General features: G+C 40.9%; 1 protein-coding gene across 3 annotated transcripts in view; it reads left to right on the forward strand.

The window, feature by feature from the left end:
• Window positions 1-212: 212 nt before the first annotated feature.
• The window catches only part of Zfyve16 (zinc finger FYVE-type containing 16), a 54,451-nt gene continuing 36,476 nt past the window's right edge, over window positions 213-18,187 (forward strand). Inside the window, exons 1-6 of one of the 3 annotated variants that reach the window (XM_029468385.2) lie at window positions 214-510; window positions 2,078-2,127; window positions 8,534-8,642; window positions 9,561-11,812; window positions 13,130-13,226; window positions 15,933-16,094. In XM_029468385.2, coding sequence (XP_029324245.1) covers window positions 8,573-8,642; window positions 9,561-11,812; window positions 13,130-13,226; window positions 15,933-16,094 — 2,581 coding nt within the window. In that variant the 5' untranslated portion in view covers window positions 214-510; window positions 2,078-2,127; window positions 8,534-8,572. Of the gene's footprint in view, window positions 511-2,077; window positions 2,128-8,533; window positions 8,643-9,560; window positions 11,813-13,129; window positions 13,227-15,932; window positions 16,095-18,187 lie in introns of all 3 variants that reach the window. The other 2 variants (XM_021180901.3, XM_029468386.2) reach the window with 2 other exon arrangements.

Below are 18,187 nucleotides of genomic sequence, written 5' to 3' on the forward strand. Positions count from 1 at the left end.
AGCTGCTCTGGAGGCTACCGAGGGTTGGAAATGCAGAAGTACATCCAGAAGGGCAGGGCGGCGTCGCCCGCTCCGCTCGCACAAGGACGGGCATTTTTGAGCTGCCGGGAAGTGAGATACAGTGTCCGCCGCTGGTTTTAGCTGGTGCAAACCGGAGTGCCGCGTCAGTTGAGCTGTAGCACTAGTCACCTCCTGAGGCCAGCAGAAGAGCGTCCTTGGAACAGCGTCCGAGCGCAGGATTCCAACAGAGAGCTGAGTCGCTCGGCCACTTCCGGCGCGCCCGCGTGCTCTGGCTCGGACCCGGGCAGCGCGCATGTGCAGAGACCAAGCCTCCCGGAGGGGGCGTGGCAGCGGGAAGCATTCTCTGCGCCTGCGCCCTTCTCTGCTAGGTCGGCTGGGGACGAGCTCTGGGCTGGCGTCGCGCTGTCCTGGGTGTCGTGGCCGGGTTACTCTTCACGCCTCACTGCGGCGTCGCGTCGAGTCCCCGAGAGCTCGGCGGGGTGTGGGGAGGTAAGAGCCTCGGAGCCGCCACCGGCCTCTCCTCAGCGTACTGCGGGCGGAGGGGCGGGGCGGCCTCGGGACTCGCTAGGCTGCGACGGCCCGGCCTCGCCTTCCTCCGGGACCCGCCTGCCACCCTGGGCTCTCTGCCGCCGAGATACCCAACCCCATCGCGGGCTGGGCTGGGCCGGGTCGGGCCGCACTGGATCCCGCGAGTCCCCGCGGCGCTGGTTGTCGCCGCCTCCTCCGTTTCACTGATGCCTCGGTGTTCGCTCGCTGTCTTGTCTTTGGTGCCTCTGAAGAGATGACCTTAACTTTTAACAGTTAACCTGTTTGTGCGACCGTGATTGCAATTTGTTACATTCCAGACTCATGTTCTTGGTTAGCCATGTCAGAAAACCAGCCCGTGAATTTAAATATTAAGTTCATCTTTTAATTCAAAGAATAAGTTGGTGATGTCATCCGGTTCCGTCACTTACTCGGCTGAGTTTGGCATTTCTCGAGTTGGCAAAAGTTTAGTGGTTTGATCGTGTCTGTCCGATTTTTCACATAACTTTTTCCCCCCTTTCTCTTTGATATTAAACTACACATTTAGTGGCAAGCTATTTAAAAATTAGAGGAGGGAATCAGGAATGAGATAGTCACTATTCCACCGTGCAAAAGTAACCAGCCGCTTACCATTTTGACATTTTTCTTTGTCCTTTTTTTTTTTTTTTTTTTGCCCCTGTTGCATTTTAAACTTAAAATGGTAAGAGTTTTGCTCACCTTTCCCATGTTTTTAAAAGCTGTACACATATACCCATTACATTTCTTTTTTACTATATACATAATAATAAGAGCAAAAACAATCTTTTGAAGTAGCTACCTTACAGATAAAACTAATTTTTTGTCCCCATTCATAATGCCAATTACACATAGTATCCCATATGGTTGAAAATAATGACAATTGAAAAATTATCAAGAAAATGTAATTGTTAATGCAGAATATTTACCATTTTGAAAATTAAAGCTCTGGAAATTCTTTTTTTTTTCTTCACATATTCACTTAAAAATAGTCATACAATAAAGCAAATACTTTATTAAAAAATCTTGGATGTTTTTAAATTCTAATTATTCTAATGTACATTGAACATTTTCTTCATGATCATATTACTGTCTTTCACAATTTTATACCCCTTACAAGTCTAGTGTCCAACTGCCTTCTAACAGAGTTTTATTATTTTTATATTGTTAGAATATGTTACATCACTTTTAAGGAAAATAATAAAATTATCTCTACACTAGACTTAGTTTAGTGCTTGTCCCCTTTGCTAATACTATTTTAACAATTTTTGTGGAAATGGATTTATGTTGTACAGAGTTTTGTGATTTTTTTCTTTCTTTCAGCATTGTGTATTGGATAGTTCTACAGAAGTATATGTAACCCAGGTCATAGCTTTATGCACACAGGTTTAGGGATCATTAGTTGTTTCATGTCAGGCTTCTGTATTCTTCTGTATCTTTTCCTAGGTCGCTTCCATTCACAGTGGTGCATTACTGATTTACAAATCTTTATCTCAGAATCCTCTCTGTATTCCAGGTTCTTACATTCAACAGCCTCTTGGACTTCTTCCCCAGGATGTTCTCAAGGTACTTCAGGCAGTAGTCCAGAAAGTGTTTTCCTTCTTCCTGCTCCTCTTGAGTTGCCTGTGATGGTCAATGCATCTCTATTGGTTTCCCCAGTCACCCAGCGTGGGGATCTGTTGGTAATGCCAGCCTTCCCCCTTGTTTCCGTCTCCAAGAGACTACGACTGTACAGATAAGAGCTACTTACCTGTTTCATCTTCACCTCAGTCTCTGCTTATGTCCTCATTGTCTCTCACCTTAGCAATTCTAGAAGTTGCATTTTTGTTTTATTGTCTTATTTTCTTATTAATCGTCCCTGTTGTTACCAACTTTTTAAAACCATGAAGAGACTTTTAAAACCATTTTAAAAGTAAATATTACAAAAATTTGTTTGGAAATCTGAGAGTATTTAAATGGTTAAATTGGTAAAAATATCTCAAATCATTGTTGGGCTGGCATGAGGGCTTAATGGGTAAAGGAGCCTTGCAGCCAAAGCCTGACAGCCTGAGGAGTTAGATCCCCTCCATACATGATGGAGGACAGAATTAGCTTCTGGAAGGTCTCTTCTGGCAGCCATACCCACACAAGTAAATACATAGAAGTAATTGAATAAAGCTCACTCTAATATACATGAGATTAAAAACAAATCTTATCAACACTCATCCACACAAACATTAAATAGAGACTGCGTCATACATTTTGTTTGTTTCTTCGATGTATAATAGATTACTGGCCACAAAGTACAGTCTGTTTAGTTGAAATGAGAAAATCCACAGCTTAGTAGTAGTTCATGTTAAAGAGTTTCAGTGGAAAGTATTTGCATTGTCCTACTTTTTACAGATTGCTGAATTGTGGTGTTTCCTGTATTTTTGGCACTTCAAATGATATGCTTACTAGTGTGTTATTATGTTGAGACACTGCAAATAGATGTTCTTTAAAGGAATCTTTGATTTGTTTTTAAAATCCTCTGACTTTTGCTAGTGAAAACTGTTTTTAGAACTTGTCTTAGTCAGGGTTTCTATTCCTGCACAAACATCATGACCAAGAAGCAAGTTGGGGAGGAAAGGGTTTATTCAGCTTACACTTTCCACATTGCTGTTCATCACCAAAGGAAGTCAGGACTGGAACTCAAGCAGGTCAGGAAGCAGGAGCTGATGCAGAGGCCATGGAGGGATGTTCCTTACTGGCTTGCCTCCCCTGACTTGCTCAGCCTGCTCTCTTATAGAACCAAGACTACCAGCCCAGAAATGGTACCACCCACAAGGGCCCCTTCCCTCCTTGATCACTAATTGAGAAAATGCCCCACAGCTGGACCTCATGGAGGCATTTCCTCAACTGAAGCTCCTTTCTCTCTGATAACTCCAGCCTGTGTCAAGTTGACACAATACTAGCCAGTACAGAACTTTTGTTGGGTTTTTTGTTTTGTTTTGTTTTTGTTTTTGTTTTTTATTTTTCAAGACAGGGTTTTTCTGTATAGTCTTGGCTGTCCTGGAACTTGTTTTGTAGACCAGGTTGGCCTCAAACTCAGAGATCCATCTGCCTCTGCCTCCCAAGTGCTAGGATTAAAGGTGTGTGCTACCACTACCTGATGATAGATCTAAGTACACTGTAGCTGTCTTCAGACACCCCAGAAGAGGGCATCAGATCTCATACGGATGGTTGTGAGCCACCATATGGTTGCTGGGATTTGAACTCAGGACCTCTGGAAGAGCAGTCAGTGCTCTTAACCACTGAGCCAACTCTCCAGCCCTTTACTCTTTTAAATATGTATGTACTTATTCATTTACTGTTTTTATGAGACAGTGTCTCACTATATACTGCTGGCTAGCCTAGAATTTGCTATGTAGGTCAGACTGATTGGTCTTGAATTTATGATCTTCCTGTCTGTTTCCTGAGTGCTGGGATTACAAGCATATGCCATCACTCCTGGTTTATTTTTTACCATTATATTTAATTTTATTTTTTATTTTTGTCAAAGGGATAACTAGCCTGATGCATATACCTTTAACCCTAATATTCAAAAAGCAGAGGCAGGCAGATCTCCACAAGTCAAATCTAGCCTGATAGCAAGTTCCAGGCCTACCAGGGCTATATAGTGAGCTCTTTTTTAAAAAATGGGATGGGGTAACCATATCATACATAAAGATTAAATGATACTGGAGATTTATAATGAATAACCCAGTTACCCTTTCTTGCTCTTCTTTCCCAAACTCTTATGAGTAGACTCCTCGTCTTAAGTTTAGGGTTTCTGTTTGAATCGTAGAACACAGAAAATGATTCAGCAACTATTTCTAAATTTTTCCATAGATGATAGAAATAATACTTTAAATGCCTAGGAGTGAAGTGAATTTGTTACTAGAAGTTGTTGTGATCTGTGCCTGTAACAGGAGCACTAGGAAGTAGAGGCAAGAGGGTCAGGAGTTCAAGGTTATCTTTGGGTATATATTGAGTTAAGAGCATTCTAGGCTCAGTGAGACTCAGTCAAAATCCAAGCAAATAACAACTTTAAAAAAAGATACAATTCAGTGCATAAATGAATGCTACATAAGGTGGATCGTAGCTACAACCTCAGTATTCTTTAGTTTTCAGTTTACTTCTATTTCTAATTTGGGATTAGAAAGTCTAAATTGAATTGTTTGTTCAGTATACTTTCCCAATTAGAAGTCTAAACTGTTGATTTCAAATTTTACTTCTTTGTAATAAATACATTTAATCTTGTTAGTGTGTCTTATGAACAGACTGTTTTTGCTGTGTCCCTCAAGCCTCTTGAATTCTTAAGATTTCTACTGCTGACATTATGATCAGCTGCTGTTCCCCATATGTTCCTTCCCTGCGGTTTTGTGTTCCTGTTTCATAGTTGCATAGATGCTTCTTTCTCTCAGAACCTGCTTTGGTGTTTTCTTATTTCCTGCATTGCCTCCTCTTTCATGCTCCCTTTATTGCCTTAATATGTGTATTTGTGTACATTTCTGTGTAGATGGCATAATGGTAGGAATATTTGACAATGGAAACAAGAGTTAACAGACTTTATTGAATCAGGATGTCATATATTGTTACTGAAAAATACTTCTGAAATGTATCTTGGTTTAATCTTGTTATAATTATAAGTATAATTGTTGTAACTTTGGAAATGACCCTTTCTCTCTGGGTGCTCTATCTTTGGAGTTTAGTTGTTTCCCTAGAATGTGCCTAAAAGTGTGAATTTCTGTTTATTTTTTATTGTGATATGATGTATTTTTATTCATTGAGTTTTTCATGAATTCTGGAAAAAAATCTTAACATTGCCTTCAAATGAAGCTTTCTCAGGCTCGTTTCCCCTTTTGGAAGGAGCGCTATTCTCGGTCTCGGATTGGACCTCTACATTTCTGTTTTATACCAATCCTCTTTCTCTGTGCTTCTTGTTTCATAATATCTCTCTTTGCGCTCTCCACTTCTGAATCACCTGAGACCCTGGGTCATGCCTCTCAGCCTTACTTCTGTATCCCAGGCCTCTCAGCCTTACTTCTGTATCCCAGGCCTCTCAGCCTTACTTCTGTATCCCAGGCCTCTCAGCCTTACTACTGTATCCCAGGCCTCTCAGCCTTACTACTGTATCCCAGGCCTCTCAGCCTTACTTCTGTATCCCAGGCCTCTCAGCCTTACTACTGTATCCCAGGCCTCTCAGCCTTACTACTGTATCCCAGGCCTCTCAGCCTTACTTCTGTATCCCAGGCCTCTCAGCCTTACTTCTGTATCCCAGGCCTCTCAGCCTTACTTCTGTATCCCAGGCCTCTCAGCCTTACTTCTGTATCCCAGGCCTCTCAGCCTTACTTCTGTATCCCAGGCCTCTCAGCCTTACTTCTGTATCCCAGGCCTCTCAGCCTTACTTCTGTATCCCAGGCCTCTCAGCCTTACTTCTGTATCCCAGGCCTCTCAGCCTTACTTCTGTATCCCAGGCCTCTCAGCCTTACTACTGTATCCCAGGCCTCTCAGCCTTACTTCTGTATCCCAGGCCTCTCAGCCTTACTTCTGTATCCCAGGCCTCTCAGCCTTACTACTGTATCCCAGGCCTCTCAGCCTTACTACTGTATCCCAGGCCTCTCAGCCTTACTACTGTATCCCAGGCCTCTCAGCCTTACTTCTGTATCCCAGGCCTCTCAGCCTTACTACTGTATCCCAGGCCTCTCAGCCTTACTACTGTATCCCAGGCCTCTCAGCCTTACTACTGTATCCCAGGCCTCTCAGCCTTACTACTGTATCCCAGGCCTCTCAGCCTTACTACTGTATCCCAGGCCTCTCAGCCTTACTACTGTATCCCAGGCCTCTCAGCCTTACTTCTGTATCCCAGGCCTCTCAGCCTTACTACTGTATCCCAGGCCTCTCAGCCTTACTTCTGTATCCCAGGCCTCTCAGCCTTACTTCTGTATCCCAGGCCTCTCAGCCTTACTACTGTATCCCAGGCCTCTCAGCCTTACTTCTGTATCCCAGGCCTCTCAGCCTTACTACTGTATCCCAGGCCTCTCAGCCTTACTTCTGTATCCCAGGCCTCTCAGCCTTACTTCTGTATCCCAGGCCTCTCAGCCTTACTTCTGTATCCCAGGCCTCTCAGCCTTACTTCTGTATCCCAGGCCTCTCAGCCTTACTTCTGTATCCCAGGCCTCTCAGCCTTACTTCTGTATCCCAGGCCTCTCAGCCTTACTTCTGTATCCCAGGCCTCTCAGCCTTACTTCTGTATCCCAGGCCTCTCAGCCTTACTTCTGTATCCCAGGCCTCTCAGCCTTACTTCTGTATCCCAGGCCTCTCAGCCTTACTACTGTATCCCAGGCCTCTCAGCCTTACTTCTGTATCCCAGGCCTCTCAGCCTTACTACTGTATCCCAGGCCTCTCAGCCTTACTTCTGTATCCCAGGCCTCTCAGCCTTACTTCTGTATCCCAGGCCTCTCAGCCTTACTACTGTATCCCAGGCCTCTCAGCCTTACTTCTGTATCCCAGGCCTCTCAGCCTTACTACTGTATCCCAGGCCTCTCAGCCTTACTTCTGTATCCCAGGCCTCTCAGCCTTACTACTGTATCCCAGGCCTCTCAGCCTTACTACTGTATCCCAGGCCTCTCAGCCTTACTACTGTATCCCAGGCCTCTCAGCCTTACTACTGTATCCCAGGCCACAGCTGAATGTTCTGATTATCTCTATCAAAGTCTGTTTGTATGTATTCTTACAAAATTTACATTGCTTTATTACGCTTTTTAAAAAAGATACTTGCAAATACTTTGGAAGTAGTTTTTTCTTTTTTTCCCCCTTCTTCCCTTCCTCCCTCCCTTCCTTCTTCCCTCCCTCCCTCCCTCTCTTCTTCTCTCCCTCCTCCCTCTCTCCCTCCACTAGTCATTCACCATAGACTGCTAGAAGAATATAGTCTTCCTATATTAATTTATAAGTTGCTTGCTTTGGTTTTTGTTGTTGTTGATATGTTTGTTTGTTTGTTTTAAATCTCTTTTAGCTGTCTTTAGCTGACTGAGTTTTCTGCAAACGTGCAGTTAGTTTTCAGGTTTGACTAGATTCTCCCACATCATTAGTGGTGAAACTGGCCACTGGACTGCAGTGAATTGACCCAACCCTAACATTTATTTATTGGGATTCTTACCTAAAGAACATTTTCTTAGCAACTATTGTATTATCTGGAAGTGTGTTCTGTAAATAAGTGGAGGATTAATTCTCTGCTCATTTTCCTTAAGTCATTAATTCTCAGAGTGTGGTACCCTAGCAACCCTCCAGTAGATGGGATGCTTTGGTTTTGAATTTAATGTTGTTAAGATTTTTGGGTTTTTAAATTTTATTTGAATTATTTTCAGTTCTGTGTGTTCTTCATTATTTTTATAGTCACTTGTCCCTTTAAGTGAGAAAGAGCCCCCTAACTTGAATTCTTTCCTTCTGATGTTGGTTACTGGTAGATTCTTGCAGTGTCTCAAGCTTACCTGGTAGAGTTTCTGCCTCAGCTACTTCACAGATCTTGTCATAGAACATGATAAAGCTAGGCATGGCTGTGTGTTCCTGTAACCCTGACTTTTGGGACAGGTAGATCCTTGGAGCTCACTGGCCAGCCCACTTGGCTGAAGTGGTGGGCTTTCAGTTCAGTGAGAGACCCTGTCGTAATTCAATAAGAAGTGATAGAAGAAGAAGAAGATACACATTGTCCTCCTCTGATCTCCACTTGCATACTTAAGTGCCTACATCAACCCCTACCCCCATACAGTAGCTTGTGTACAGATGTTGTGTTGTAAAAGTTGACTTTTATGTCATTTTCATGTAGAGACCATTTTTCTATCTAAGTTATGAAAAAAAAGTACTGTTTAATTTTATTTTTGTTTCTACTTTGATAGTTATATGGTACAGAATGGATGGTATAATATTTGTATGGTAGAAAAGTAAATATAATATATTACTTTTTATTTTCTAGACATAGAAGAATTGAGTTCTGAGTAAGCCCACAGGGAGGATGGACAGTTACTTTAAAGCAGCTGTCAGTGGCTTGGACAAACTTCTTGATGATTTTGAGCAGAATCCAGGTTTGTTGGTTTTTCTACTTTGCTAAAATGTCCCCTTAACAAAATTCGATTTCAATCTTGGTCACGTTGTTATGTTCTCTCAAAAATGTGCCTGTTTCATTATAACATATTAACTTATTTTTACATCAGTAAGATCAATAGTCAGAAATAAAAGTTACTTTGTAGATACAAGCTTAGAAGAATTTTATGAGGAAGCTAAAAACAAATTGATAGAGTGCTATAAAATGAAATGTCATTTCTGTAAGAGATGGTATTTCCTCAGAATGAAGTTAGGAAATGTGGGGGCTCTTCTAGCTAGATTTCTATTTCTAAAACACCGTGACCAAAGTGACTTAGAGAAGAAAGGGTTAGTTTCACCTCACAGAATATAGTATATAGTCCGTCTTGAACGGAAGTCAGGGCAGGAGCTCAAGACAGGAACTGAAGCAAAGAACATGGAGGAGTAGTGCTTCCTGGTTTACTCCTCATGGCTGGTTCCTTGCTGTTTTATACAACCCAGAACTACCTGGCTAGAAGCAGCACCACCTACAGTGAGTTGGACCCTCTCACATCAACCATTAGTCAAACAAAGTAATGCTCCACAGACTGCTCTACAGATCATATGGTGGAGATGTCTTAATTGAGGTTCCCCTTCCCAGATGACTCTAGCTTGTGTCAAGTGTACAAAAACTAATCAGGACAATGACAGAACAAAAGCAGCTAAAGATAAGATTGTTCATCTACCTTTTCTGGTGTGGTTTACAGTGCAGCTGAGTTACTGACAATGTTTCTGTCACCTGTGACAGCTGCATTAAGAAGTAAAACTAGAACAGTTCACAGCAAATAAAAAGTCAGTGTGAAGTCCTAAAAACATATCTTCATAACCTTTTTTTGATTTGCATCATCTGAATAACTTTGTGTTTCTATTTTTTTTCCTAGATAAACAAGATTATTTCCAAGATGCATATGCTTTTAACCAGTGCTCAGTTTCTTCAGAGTTGGCCTCTCCACAGCTAGCTTTACTGTCTAAGGACCAAAGATGCATTAGTACTTGTGCCTCATCAGAAGCATGCTGTGAAGATGCAAATGAGACTTTTCTTGAAGGAAAGATACACGAGGGCTTAACCTCTAGACAGAATGAAAAAAACGTAGCAGGACTTGATCTTCTTTCTTCTGTGGATGCTAGTACTTCAGATGAGATCCAGCCTTCCTGTTTGAGACGATGTAGTAAGCCTGTCTGTGACCTGATAAGTGACATGGGTAACTTAGTACATGCCACCAATAGTGAGGAAGACATTAAGCAGTTATTGCCAGATGACTCTAAGTCTTCTGCAGATACTTTGATCACGTTAGACTCGTCTTCAGTTTCAGAGGCTTTGATTGGATTGGATTTGTCTTCAGTTTCAGATGCTCTCACTGTCTCTTCAGTAGACTGTGGTAGTAATGCTGTCAGAGAAGAGCAAAATAACATCAACGCTGGTGTAAAAAACAGAGATATTAGTATCAAAGAATTGGGTGTAAAAGTAGACATGGCACTTTTTGATTCTTGTAAATATAATAGAACAGAAAATTTAAAGGATAAAATTATTTCTAATGAGTTAGAAACAGTTGATTTTGACATGCCATCTGTTTTGATGGAACAAAGTTCTGAAATGTCTAATACCAAAGATAACCCACAATACAAGAGGCTGCCATGTGAATTGTTAAAAGATGATGGCTGCTTGGCAGAAGAGAAAGTAGCTGTGGCAGTCAATAATACAGAGTGTTTAGAAGAAGGAGGAGGATGTAACACAACTGCTATGCCTTGCAAGCTTCCAGAAAATGAAGGGATATCCCCAAGTGACCCAGCTTCAAAAGATGAAAATTTCAAGTTACCTGACTTTTCCCTCCAGGAAAATAGAACTGCTGTGTTCATGAAACAGACTGTAAAAGAAGACTCAGGAAATTTAGACCTTAAAGATAACAATGATATAGTCCATGTTTCAGGTGATGATGCGCCCCCTTCACTGTCCTGTCTTTCATTGTCTGGGTCTTTGTGTGGATCATTAATTGACAATAATGCACACAGTGATATTTTACCTCCTAATGAGTCTGAAGGTCAGAACAATGATGCAGTGACTATACACGAAGAGATACAGAAGAGTGATGTTTTAGATGGGAAGACAGATCTTTCAAAGAAGGAAACGTGTAGGAGCATATTTCTTCAGCCAGTAAATGAAAAGAAAGGGGAGGGAAAGGTTGAGGTTGAGGAGATGGTAATCAGTGGTGAGTCTTTGGAGTCCCCTGAGGATGCCAGCTCTGCCGCAGCAGCTGGGTCTCCAGTGGCACTTTCTGCTGCAAGTGCCCCAGAGGCTCCTGGTCCATGTGAAGGTCTCACTTTTCCCAGCAGTGATATGGATGGGCAAGAGTTGGATTACTTTAATATTGATGAAAGCATGAGGAGTGGCATACTAATTAGTGATGCTGAACTTGATGCTTTTCTGAAGGAACAGTGTCTTCAGAACTCGAACACAGTGTCTTCTGGGGAACATGTAAATGGTTCCCAGTTGCAGATGAATCAGATCACTATGAAAGGACCACATGATGAAAATGCTGGGGATATATACTTCAATGCTGAAGCAGGAGCTGCTGGAGAAGATGGAGGTGGTGTCAACTGTGAAACAACTGATAAAGGAAACACAGAAAATAATGGTCTTTCCGTAGGAGAAAAAGGCACAGTTCCAACTGAAAGAGAGTTATCTGCCTGTCAGCCTGACATAAGGGATGAATTGCCAGTCCCCAGTATTAAAACCCAAGCTGTTGGAGGGGCTCGACCTAAGCAGCTGCTGAGTCTTCCACCAGGAACAAGGAGTTCAAAGGAACTGAATAAGCCAGATGTTGTGGATGTGCCAGAAAGTGAGCCATGCACAGCAAATGCTATTGCTGTATCCACTTGCTCTGCAGATCATATACCTGATTCTCAGGTTAGCTTCAACTCCAATTACATTGACATAGAAAGTAATTTTGAAGATGGATCCAGTTTTGTAACTGCAAACAAGGAGTCTCTGCCTGAAAATAAGCGCAAAGAAAGCTTGCTTTTGGGCCAGAAACAACCTACATGGGTTCCGGATTCAGAAGCTCCAAACTGTATGAACTGCCAAGTCAAATTCACCTTTACAAAACGGCGACACCACTGCCGAGCATGTGGGAAAGTAAGTTATAGAAACCTTAGCCTTTTATTCTTCCATGGTCCTGGGGATTAAAAACAGGTCCTCACACACCAGGAAAACTCTCTCCAAGTTACTTTTCTATACTCTAAGTATCTATGTTCTCAAATATTGCTAAATTAGATATTCCAACCTGAGTGGATCCTCCTTTGTCCTTGAATAGTTAATTGTAAGACCACTTTGCAGCCAGTTTCCTGATCATTGCCTAGGAAAACACTAGAAAGCCAGTAGCTTATAAAGAATGCCATGCCAGACTTTGCGTCCTTATTGAAGTTGATGGTAAAGATGCTGTCCATGAATTCTGAGGAAATTGTCTTTAAAGACTGGCATGCTTTTTAATTTAGTATTTTTCATGTTGGTTTCAGAACAAACTACCCTATCTTAGCAAAATAGTGTCCTACTTATGAAAACCAGGTTCTTGTAAATTGTAGGTAAGCTTATCACTGGGCTGCTACAAGATACTTTTTAAATGATACAGAAAGCTTTTTAAATGATAAACATTTACTGAAGAAAGTTTTTACTGCCTTCCAGTTAACATAGTTGATTCAAAATGTTTTCTTATCAGAGATATCATATAAATAAAAATATTCAAATTGCATTAGAGTTCTTTAGAAAAACAATTACTATATATATTTATGTATAAATATATGTATATAATTATAAAGGGATTCATTAGATTTGATGATAGGAGGCTGATTATTCCAACAGTGGTTATCCACATGTTATAGAGGCATATAGTGCTGTAGCTGCTTAGTTCAGGAAGCTGGAAGCCGTTGATCAAAGTAGTGTGGTGGTGGGGTCCTGTCTGATGCTGAAGTCCTGGCATCTCCCTGGAGAGTCATTGACATGGCTGAAGAAGCTGGAATTTGTTATTCTCTAGTGATAGCAGCAGCAGTAGACATGCTTGCTCAAGAAGAACGCAGCTTGTCCTCATTGGCTGCCTTTCTCTTCCACTATAGCTTGCCAGGCCCCCAGTTTATTGGGTAGTGCTGCTCAAACCCAGGCTATGTCTTTCCCCTTAGTTGTCATTCTGGTTGTCAGTCTAGTCTTGAAGCACCCTCATAGACACACCTAGAACTCCTGGACACCTCTCATCCCACTTAACCTTGACAGTCAAGATTAACTGTCGTACTTAAAGATCAGTAAATATTTATATTTATGGTTGTGGTAACTAGAAAAAAATGGATCATATAATAAAGTAAGAAAGTAATTTTCAGCTAATTAGGTTTTGAGCTTCTGTCCCCTTGCCTCCACTAGGTTTAAATGTGCTTGAGACAAAATTTAGTATTTTATTCTTTATAGGTATTTTGTGGTGTCTGTTGTAACAGGAAATGTAAGCTTCAGTATCTAGAGAAGGAAGCAAGAGTATGTGTAATCTGCTATGAGACTATAAATAAAGGTGAGTATTAACCTGACATGTTTTCTTCCATAAAATGAATATATGTTAAGTATAACTGGATTATGACAAAGATAAACTTGTTTATTTTCTTAAGGCAAGGACCTAGTGTTGACTTATCTGGCTTAGGTGGGACATCCCAAGACTTGGTTTCTCTTTTTGTTCTACTCTCACAATTAACACTACCAGTCTGGAAAGGAAGCACTCAGGTTCTGGAGTGGCAGTTCATTGCCCTTTAACAGGTACCAAGCCCCTGAGTGCTGCATTTCATCTGCCTACTAGTTCATCATCACTGTGATCCTCATCGTCTTAGTGGAGACAGTCATAAAAGTAGCCACCATATTGGTGCTCAGGATTACATATTAATGCTAGAAGGCAGGTCATAGTTCTTACCTGTTAGACAATTGCCTGAAATGAAAATGAAGATAAGGACTTATATATAATTTTATAAACTCATAGGACACCATGCTGTGTCTCCTCTTTTTTTCTTAGTTTTAGAATGTCACTTGTGTGTGCTTCCCATTGTTTCTTGGCTCTCTAGCTAGTTTCCATTTTCAGCAGTGGTCTTGATGGTCTTGAGCTCCCATAGGGTGTGTGTGTCTGCTTGTGTGTGTGATACTGCTTTCACCTCTAGATACATGTCTGTTCTTTTGAGTAGTTCTTGCATTTTCAAAGATTTGTTGACCATTTAATTCCCAACGAAAATTACTTGACCCTTTTTTGACCAGGCCTGTGAACTAGCTCCTATTAGCTAGAAGAATAAATACCTGATAATAATTTGTTTTTCTCTTTTGAATGAAGATAAATTTTTTCAGCATTTCTCCAAAAAGCTCTGATGTGAGTCTGTTAGCCTGAGGTAAGCTGTTCTACCCCCTGCTGTTGACCTATACTATGGAAGATAATAGAACATAATTTAAAAAATATTTTTATATTATCGCCATTGTTTATGAAGAAGCTACATGCATATAATTGTTTTTCTTTTTGTACTCTTTCTGTAGCTATTAGCCCAAGCAGTTTGCTAGAGTCCAAATTTTACAGCAAGTTTTCACCTAAAAGTTCCTACTTAAAAAGCTATTATATTGGAGTTAACAGGTCAAATTTTGGGAAGAGACATTCTGATTATAGAGTCTGAGAGAGAGGAGGATATGCTCATTAAAGGGACTTCATAGAATAACAAGATAAACGTTTGGTCTCTCACAGATATAATGTAGAAGACTGGAAATGCTCCTCAGTAGTAGAGTGCTTGCTAGCATGTACAAGACCACGAGTTTAATTCCCATCAACACACACACACACACACACAAATGTGTTGTGGAGTGAATTTATTAGATAACCTGTTTTATTGTATTTCATTATCTTACATAGTTTCTTTTAGGGAGCTATCAGTGATTATTACAAGAAAATGCCAACTATAGGCTAGAAACTGACTGAAGTGATCATGTAAAGAGTGTTATCAGACATGAAAAATTGACTGAAAGGTTGTGAGGTGCATTCAGTAAAGGGATGGAAGAAAAGATTGAGTAGAGATTGTGGGTGTTAAGAAAGCTGCTGGGATTACGTGAGCTTTAGCAACATGCGAATACTGTCAGGTAAATTTGGATCCAGAGTGGAAATCTATATGTGGATTTTACTAGCTAGTGGAGTGATTTCTGAGAGCGCTGTCATTCCGGGATATTAAAGAAGATTGTAGCAGTGACAGCACTTATGGTCATTCAGTTTGAGAAGTGCTGAAGATACTGTTGCCAGTACTATTCCTTTTTCTTATTGACGTATTATTCAGTGATATTTAGGAACTATTCTGTATTCTGGAGCTCTAGCTGACAACAACATAGATGTTCTGTTGACAGTAGGATTTTTGAATGTGGAGATAAATAGTAAACAGAAAGGTCCTCAGATGGTAATAATACCCTAAATTTAAAGTTAAAATGTACAAAGATAGAAACAGATCAGTGACCATAATAATGCTTTATGATATGATATGTGACTTGGGACTTAAAAGAAATAGACTGGGTCTGTGTGAGAACCTGTGGAGAGAACATTCTAGGCAGAGAAAAGAGCAGACTGTATTAAGCTGTATTTGCTTAGCTTGAAAAACAAAGGCTCAAGTTAATACTCCTAGTGAGTCAGTGGGTTGTGCTGACAGATGAGACTAGGGGTATAGAGCCTAGTCTAGTTAGAAAGCCATAAAACATATAAAAGCCTTTAATTCCAGCACTTGGCAGGCAGAGGTAGGCAGATCTCTAAGTTCAAGGCCAGTTTGGTCTACAGAGTGAGTTCCAGGACAGCCAGGACTACTCAGACCTTGTCTTAAAATAAACAACCCTTCAAAACAAAGCCATTTTTAAGTAGCTTTAAAATGACGATTAAGGAAATAGTCATTTAGGTCTTAAAGATTTACTCTGGAGTATGTCACTAGTAGATAATAGGAGTAAAAGGAAAAACAGACACTTGTATTCAATAAAGATGATTTTCTATAGTGGATATCAAGCATACAACAACTAAAAATATTGAAATAACTCATTTATAGCTTATCAAAGTAGAGTGCTGTCAAATAAATATTAGTCACTTGGACATCTTTGCCAAGTGCCACTTTCTCTTGATTGGCCATTTATTTCTTTCTCCTTGTAACTTGAAAAATCAAATATTTATTATAGCTTACTAGGAAGTTCAAAAGCACGAGTTGTTAATACTCTTCTTTCCCCTTTATAGCTCAGGCATTTGAAAGGATGATGAGTCCAGGTGGTTCTTGTCTTAAGTCTAATCATTCTAATGAATGTGCCACTGCTCAGCCACTTCAGGAGACCCAAACATCCAGTACACCTTCACCTACAACTTTGCCCATCTCAGCACTGAAACAACCAAATGTTGAAGGTAACCAGAGTACACTGCTGTGGCTTACACCAAGAATAAGTTATTTAAGTAGAAATACTCTAGTAGTCAGGATCCAAACAGAAAAGAGAAACCAATTCCCTGTCGGGGGATTTCGGCAAGGAATTGGTTATACATGCATGATGGAGACTGGAAATACGCTTAGGAGTCTCAGACTCACATAACTGCAGGAAGCAGCCACCACCACTAGGATCAGGGGGATGGAAGGAGGGAGAAGGCAGAGAGGGTACCTGGTGGTGCTTAGCTCTCAGACCTGGGTGTTGGGGCTAAAGCACCATATGACTAAAGCTGTGTGACCTCTGGGAAAGTGCCATATGGCAAATATTGGAAGCATCAAGGAGTCTTACAGCTGGTGCTCAGGTGACTGAGGGAGAGTTCTAGATTTGATATTAGGAGTGCTGACAGTTGTGAGACTTGCAACATAACTGCTGGTGCTACTGGTACTGCTGTTGCTGTTGCTGCTGGTACTACTGGTGCTGGTACTACTGCTGCTACTGCTGGTGTTGCTGCTGTTGCTGTTGCTGCTGGTACTACTGGGACTACTGCTGGTGTTGATGCTGTTGCTGTTGCTGCTGGTACTACTGGGACTACTGCTGGTGTTGATGCTGTTGCTGCTGGTGCTGCTGCTGCTGCTGGTACTACTGGTGCTTGTACTACTGCTGGTGTTGATGCTGGTGCTGCTGTTGCTGGTGCTACTAGTGCTGCTGCTGGTGCTTGTGCTGGTACTGCTGCTGGTGCTGGTGCTGCTGGTGTAGGAATCCTAGCAGGAATTAGGGCACAAAGAATCCCATCCCTTTCTACATTTTGGCCTCCCTTTCCCACCAGCCCCCTACCCTGGCATATTCTGACCACAGCCAGTTAGCAAGAAGACAAGGTTAGGATTTGTACTTTCTAGACTACCAGCCTAGCATGCAAGAGCTCAGTGTAGAATGGGGGCTTGGGTTCTAGTGATAACCAGTAAATAACTTTCTTTAAAAACTTCTCTTTAATTGTATATTTTACAACAATAACACACTATTATTTATTTGTCTTTCTCTTTTAAAAAAGACTCAAGCTAGTCCAAGCTTTTGAACTCAAGTTAACCTACTATGAGTCATTGATTACAGACATGCACTACCATAACATCTTTTTTAAACCTTTGAATTTTCTGCTAGTTTGTTCTAGTTTGTGGCCATTGTCAATCTCATACAAGGCCAGTATATATTTGCAGACATTATTTGGAAGCAAAGGCTGTGACATTTTAGAAAATAGATGTAAATATCAGTTAAAGATAAATTTGATTCTTCTGACAGTTGAGTTGGGGGCAGGGGGAGGACTTAGATCATCGCTCAGTGACTTTTCTATTTATAATATCTGAATGGAGATACGTAATGAAATTGTGTATTTTAGCTCTAAAGATAATAATTTCGTGTCTAAAGTGATTTGTATGTTCTTAAATAGTCTAAATTATTATCAGACGATTGTAAATGTAAGAAAGGTGCCTTGTTTAATACATCCACCCATGTTACAAATACATGTACTTAATTCCAACTTTTCCCATTGTATTCTCCATTCTAAAAAGAGACATGAAGCTTCTTGTGTTTTTATGTTCTAAAATCATCTCGTTTTAATTCTTGAAACTTTTGTCTAGATGCTTTCTAACAACAATAGCAACAAAATAAGAAAAGGTAATACTTTATGTAAGGTTTATGACCCATATTATAAGAACTACAGTGTTGCTGTTTGCATATTAAATGAGAATACAAAAAGACCTCTGGAATACATAAGTAATCCAGTTTCACACTTTTTTTTTCAGACTTACCTCTTTCTGTGTGATTTTCTTCACTTACTTCTAGGCCCCGGTCTGTTCTTCATCCCTGCACCTTACTCAACCCTTAAGGTGTACTCACTAACTGCTTGTTATGGTTTGACTCTGATGTGTCCCCCAAAGGTTCATGGGTGAAAGGCTTGGTCCCCAGTCCAGTGCTCACAAAGGAGGCCTTAGGGAAGTGACTGGATTTCTAAGGTTTGGGGCTAATCAGTGAGTTAATCTGTTGTTGGCTTCATAATCCCACGACCTTTCGGGAGGGGTGGAA

The sequence above is a fragment of the Mus caroli genome, unplaced genomic scaffold (genome assembly GCF_978045245.1).
Source record: "Mus caroli unplaced genomic scaffold, Mus_caroli_1 scaffold_15, whole genome shotgun sequence".
Taxonomy (NCBI): Eukaryota; Metazoa; Chordata; class Mammalia; order Rodentia; family Muridae; genus Mus; species Mus caroli.